The 6,000-nt window shown below is 65.3% G+C and overlaps 1 protein-coding gene across 1 annotated transcript; it reads right to left on the bottom strand.

Annotated features, from left to right (window-relative positions):
* Positions 1-1,819: 1,819 nt before the first annotated feature.
* On the bottom strand, positions 1,820-5,012 carry SOCS3 (suppressor of cytokine signaling 3). Its single transcript, XM_036338852.1, has 2 exons — positions 4,696-5,012; positions 1,820-4,142 (listed from the first exon to the last, which is right to left on the bottom strand). Exon 2 carries the CDS (start codon positions 4,052-4,054, stop codon positions 3,386-3,388), a length of 669 nt encoding a protein of 222 aa, XP_036194745.1. The 5' UTR covers positions 4,055-4,142; positions 4,696-5,012; the 3' UTR covers positions 1,820-3,385.
* Between the last annotated feature and the right edge of the window lie 988 nt (positions 5,013-6,000).

The raw sequence follows: 6,000 nt of genomic DNA, 5'->3' as shown, positions 1-6,000 counted from the left end.
CCTGCCCCTGAAAGAACTGGGAGGTCTTTGCCACAGGAGAGAAGGAGGAGGAGGAGGGACTCTGGGAGGGATTCCTGCTCTACCTTGGCCACTCCCTTGCTGTGTGACCTGAAGCAAGTTGCTTTCCTTCTCTGGGCCTCAGTGTGCAAAACCAGAGGGTAGCCCAGTCTGTGGGCTGGAAATGGAGGAGACAGAAGAGATGGGGAGAGGCTGGAGTAGTCATCAAGGGAAAGGGGTCAGGGCGTCTTCCTTCAGCCAGGGGTCCAGGCCCCTCCGTTTTGTTAGGATCCTGTGGCCACTGGACTCCCCGGCTAACAGCTGCCTCCTGAGCCGGGAGGGGGCCTTCGTGTGCTCCAGGTTCAAGGTACCCTGAAAGGCGGATGGCGGCCAACTGGCAGGCCCAGGGCAAGGAAGAGCCTGCCAGGCGCTCATCCTCCCGGGAGGCCCTGTGGAGCCAGGCCCACTGGGTCCGCTCCCCTGACCCGGTGCTCTGGGAAGGTGACGTTATCTGGCCTGTGTTCCCAGTCGCAGAGGCGGGGGTCTCTCTCGTGTGGTTCCTACGTACTCTGTCCACTCAGCGGACGGAGTGACGCCGGGCCTGGTCACTGTAGGTTATTTTCCCCAAAAGGTCAGGAAATGGGAAAGAAACACAACGTTGTTTATTTGCTCTCGGGTGCCTTTTGGACGCTGGGTCCTGGAGCAGCTTGTCGAGGGCCGGCATGTTTCAGGCATTTGCGGCTCAGGGCTGGGGACTCGGCCCCTGACTTGGGGCTGCCAGTCATCCCTCCACCTGTCGGGTCTGGGTCTGGGGGGCTTGGAGGAGGACGCAGGGGAGGAGATGCCGCAGGGAAGGTCTTTTTTGTGTGCTTTTTGCAGAGCCTTAGTGCTGAGACCCGCATCCTGGCGGTGGTGGCACTACCTCCTGGCGCTCCACCCAAGAGCAGCTCGGGGTGTGCACTCGGGGCTTCGGGCAGAATGCTCCTAGGGTCACCCCCGTGTCTTTCCCACCTTCCCAAATGGCGTGTCCTTGGCAGGTCGCTTCACCTCTGTGAACCCGAGTGGCTGCCCCCAACGAGTCCACAAATATTTACTGAGCACCGTCCTAGGCATCAGAAGTGGCCGGTCCAAGTCCCTGCTCCCGTGGACACACAGCTGTGCCTGGGAATGTGGGGTGAGAACATCAGCCTGGGGGCGTGGCTGGTAAGGTTAATCCGGGTGGCCTCCAAGGGCCCAGGGGGTGGGAGTGACCAAAGAACTAGAAGAAGAGATGGTCGGGGACCCCACCCACGGCTCAGGCTCGGGCTCCAAGGAACTAGGTGGGGAGCTGGAGGTGGTGTGGGGAGCAGAGCCCCTGGGGAGAGCCCCACCTCCCGTGAACCCAGCTGCGCCGAGGTCAGGGGTCATCACCAGGACCCTGTAGTCTGGCTTTCTCGGAAAACCTCCCTGCCAAGGAGCCAAGCGCCTCTAATAGCTTGGAGCCTCTAAAAGCTTTGACCACAGCTCAGCTTGCTCCCTGCAAGCGCTTTGAAGCGCTTCCTTCGAACTTGCTTTGCATATTCTGGTCAGATCTGAATCAGACGAGCAGGAATTACCCTCTCGGTACAGTCTCGGGGCTGCCGGAGCTTGTAAGTGACGTGAAGAGGAGCCGAGGACGCCAGGGCCGCAAGGGGGCAGGGCTGGGGAGGGTGGCGCTCCCGCCTGCCCTCCTCCCCTGCCTGGGCACGGAGTGTGGGTGTGTGTGAAAGAGAAAGCACGGCAGAGAAGGGGGAGGGCGGGGGAGGGTGGGGGGGGGGTGGCAGGGAGAAAAGATCAAGTCATGTTTTTCATTAAAAAATAGTGCTCTTTATTATAAATTACTGAAATGTTTCTTTTCGAATATAAATATAAATATGTGCAAAGTTTGACTTGGATTGGTATTTTGTTGAGTTCAAGCATCTCCTAACAGCCTTGAAGGCCTGGGTGGGGGCGGGGAGAGGACTGGAGGTGGAATCTTTATAAAAGACAGAGTGAGGCAGGTTGTAAACATCATCAAAAAAACCCAAAACAAAACCAAAATAACGAGGAAAAACAAAACAGAACACAAGAAAACACCCCAACACACAGCTGCCCCATCCAGACCAATACCCAACACAGGAAACTGTGTTAAGTTCTCCCCACCCCCAGAAAAACAATTCCAGGTCATTCCATCGCTGCTACATTCCTGTAAGTTTTCACGGATCAGTGCTGTTGTGGAGCAGCCGCTGGGTGGCAGGTGCCCCGGCCTCCGATGGATGGCTCCACGCAGGATCCCGGCCCCAGGTGAGGAGGGAGCGCTGTGCAGGGCCTGGGGCTGTGGGGGGCCTGGTGGCTGTGCTCGGGCCAGAGCCCAGGCACCAGGAGGCACCTGTGACAGGCTCAGCTGGAAGGGGCCGCCATCCACCTCTGCGCCGCCCCCGTCCCGCACTGTGGCCAGCGGCCTGCCCTCTGAGAATCCCTTGGCCTCGCCTGGGTCGGCCGAGCGTGTGGTTCTTGTGTGCCAGTCCCCATCCACGGGACAGGGAGCGTTTAAGGCAAATCTCCGAGCCAGACATAGGAGGAGGCACAAAGCAGAATCCTCCATCTTCTCTGGCCGGGATCAGGGGTCAAAGATGGCTCATCTCCTCCATCCCCCCAGCCCCCAGGTGCTGGGAGGTATAGTGTGAGGGGGGTGGGGGGAAGAACTGACCAGCCCGTCCATCCCTCCCCCTCCAAATGCCACTTCCCCCTTAAAACGGGGGAAGGGCCCTGGGCTGCTGAGCCCTCAGTGGACTCTAGGACCTGTGTTTCCTGGTGGCTGTCCCAAGGGGGAGGAAGCAGCGTGGTACCCTTCAGGTCACCCCTTGGCCTTCTCTCCAGAGCCGGGGAGGAGCGCGCAGCCACCCTCCTCACCTGGGCTGGCGGTGGGAGTGGTCGTTTCTTTGGCCAGCCTGTAGACCTGGGGGCCGGGCGCCCTCTCCGGTCCACCCTTTCCCAGGCCTGAGACGTGCTCAGGATGAAAGCCATGTTTAAAACCAAATCAAAGAGCAAACAAGTTCCTTCGGAAAGTTTACAGATTCCCCGGCAGTTCTCACTAGTTCAAGGAAGCAGAGAGGAGAGGAGAATCAATCCAATGCTGTCGCTGAAGTGGTCCCTTCCGGCCAGCGGGCCGGAGCGGGGGAGGGGCGCCCAGGTGGCACTCCCCTGCCCTCCAACACATTCCAGGCCCCGCCTGCCCCATTCTGCAGGGGGAGGGCCCGCGGGAGGGGCCGGCCCACCTCTGGGCTCACCCAGGGCGGCAGGACTCTCTCCACTGGATTCTTGTGCTTGTGCCATGTGCCACGGAGGAGAGGGGACCCAGGCCCCTCGCCCGACCCCTGCCCTTGGCCCCTTAGAGCGGCGCATCATACTGGTCCAGGAACTCCCGAATGGGGCCAGGCAGCTGGGTGACTTTCTCATAGGTGTCCAAGTGGCCGTTGACGGTCTTCCGACAGAGATGTTGGAGAGTGGCCACGTTGGAGGAGAGCGGCCTGCTCAGGACCAGAGGGATCTTCTCGCCTCCCGAGTAGATGTAATAGGCTCTCCTGGGGGGGTTCCCGGGGAGCGGCTGGGCGGGCACCTCGGAGGCGGGTTCCGTCGGGGGCGTGGGGAAGGCGGGGGCGCCCGGCGGCGGCGGCATGTAGTGATGCACCAGTTTGAGCACGCAGTCGAAGCGGGGCACGGGCTGCGTGCTGCGCGGGTCGCTCTGCAGCGAGAAGCTGCCCCCCTCGCACTGGATGCGCAGGTTCTTGGTCCCCGACTGCGTCTTGACGCTGAGCGTGAAGAAGTGGCGCTGGTCCGAGCTGTCGCGGATGAGGAAGGTGCCGGCGGGCTCGGCGCTGAGCAGCACGTTCGCCTCGCCGCCCGTCACGGCGCTCCAGTAGAAGCCGCTCTCCTGCAGCTTGCGCACGGCGTTCACCACCAGCTGGTACTCGCTCTTGGAGCTGAAGGTCTTGAGGCGCAGGCTGGTGTCCAGGGGGCGGCTCATCCCGGCGGCGGGAAACTTGCTGTGGGTGACCATGGCGCACGGAGCCAGCGTGGGTCTGCGCGGTGGCGGCTGCAGCTGCTCGGCGGCCTCCGAACAGCGGCCGCTACTGCATCCCGGGGGGCTGCGGGGAGGAAGGAGAGCGCCGCGTGAGTGCCCGGAACCCTCCAGCGCGCGCGGCCCGCCCCAGTGCCTGCGCCTCCCTGAGCGGCCGGGCACCCGCTGCCCTGGAGGTCCTCGCCCGGTCCCCTCCCCTCTTCGACCCAGGTACCCCGCGGAGCCCGCCCAGCCCTCGTCCCGCCGGCGGGTGGCGGCACCCAGGGAGTCCCCGAGTTGCACTCGGGCGCGGAAGTTGGGTCTCCGGGAGCGTGGCTGGGTGGGAAGCAGGAAAGGGCCCGGGACGCTCTGGGCGCCGCTCAGTCCGGTGGCTCAGGGCGGTCGGGACCGAGAAAGAAACCCGAGGCACTGGAGGGAGAGGGTGCGCGGGGGGAGGACTCGAGAAGCCCGAGAGCCCCAGCCGGGGCATTCCGGGAACCTGGGATCTCCGACTCCCATCCGCTCTGCCTCCTACCTCGTCCCCTCCCTGCCGGGAAAAGACCCGGGAAAGGGAGGGGACACCGGGAAGGCTCCCGGGACCAGCCAGGGCCACCCCTCCACTCCGCGCCCCTCCTTCCTACCTGATCCCAAACTGAAGTCTCCGGCCTCGGGGCTGAGCCTCCTACGGTCCCCGAGGTGAGGCGGCGGCCAGCGGTGGCCCGCGCTGCGCCCAGATGTTGGCGGCGGTGAAGTCCACAGCGGAGCCCTCCCTCGTGCGTGCGTCCCTCGGGTTTTGCCCGGGCGTCCGCCTGGCTCCCCGCGCAGCGCCGGGTCGGTCGGGCCGGGGAGAGGTGGGGGCCGTGGCGCGGGCTGCGGGCTGCGGGCGGGCGGGCGGCGTGCGGAGTCGCGCGGTGGCGGCGGCGGCGGCGGCGGCGCGGAGAGTCCGAGTCGAAGCCGCCGCGGAGGCCGCGTTGGTGAGTATATACTCGGCGCCGGCCCCGCCCCCCGCGGTTCCTGGAACTGCGCGGCCGGCCTTCTTGTAATGTTTAGTCACTACTCGCAGCCATGAAAGGCCGCGCGGGAGGGAGGGGCCGCGGCCGAGGGCGGGCCGGGCCGCGGGGCCGGCAGAGACGCGCGCGGAGACAAAGCGCGACGCTCGCGGCCTGGGCGCCAGCCTCGCCGGCGCGTTCCTGGCAGCGGCCCCTCCCCCCGCGCGCTCCGCCCCCCACTTCTCATTCACACTTTCCCCTCCCTCCCTCCTCCTCCCCTCCTCCTTCCCTCCCTCCCTCCTTCCCTTCTAAGAAGGCTGGTTTCTGGCAGAGGCGGGGGCGCCGCGCCGGGAGCGCGGGCAGTTCCAGGAGGCTGGGAGGCCCCGGCTCCCCGTCCCTTCTCGGACCTCGCGGGGACGCCCCCTCGCCCCCACCCGGGCCCACCGAGGTCCCTATCGAGGTCCCGTGAGGCCCCGGCCTGCCGAAAGGGAACTGGGGACACCCTAAAGTCCGGCCGCGAAACGGAGGCCGGAACTGGGAGTTGGAGGGGGCGCGCAATGGCCACCTGTGGGCATGTCCCCGAGGCAAAGCGCGAGTCCCGGGGCTGGAGGGGACTCAGCCTGCGTCGCTGCTGTCCGGCCTCGGCCCAGGGCCCTTGGCTAGTTTCTCTGCGGATGCTGACAGGGTGCCGCCTCCCCCCACCCAGACAAATGAACGACCGCTTTACTAGCGTCGGGTCTCCAAACCTGCGTGGTGCGGCGCGGGTCGGCGAGGTGCGCTTTCCCGGCGGGACTGGCTCGAGGGCGAGCGAGGGCTGCACCCCGTGTCCGCTAGAGGGCGCCCGGGGGTCTCGGAGGTGGAGTGGAGTTTGGTGCTGCTCCCCCAAAGCCCTGGAATGGGAACCGCAGGGGCCGCCCAAGGCTGGCTCAAGAGCTGGGGCGGGGGACCTCAGGCCTC

The sequence above is a fragment of the Myotis myotis genome, unplaced genomic scaffold, assembly GCF_014108235.1.
Source record: "Myotis myotis isolate mMyoMyo1 unplaced genomic scaffold, mMyoMyo1.p scaffold_m19_p_17, whole genome shotgun sequence".
NCBI lineage: Eukaryota > Metazoa > Chordata > Mammalia > Chiroptera > Vespertilionidae > Myotis > Myotis myotis.
Note: the sequence above shows the minus strand (reverse complement) of the source record. Positions and strands in the feature narration are given on the sequence as shown.

Coding starts and splice junctions, on each gene's coding strand:
- SOCS3 (XM_036338852.1), bottom strand. CDS start 4,054: ATGGTCACCCACAGCAAGTTTCCCGCCGCCGGGATGAGCCGCCCCCTG.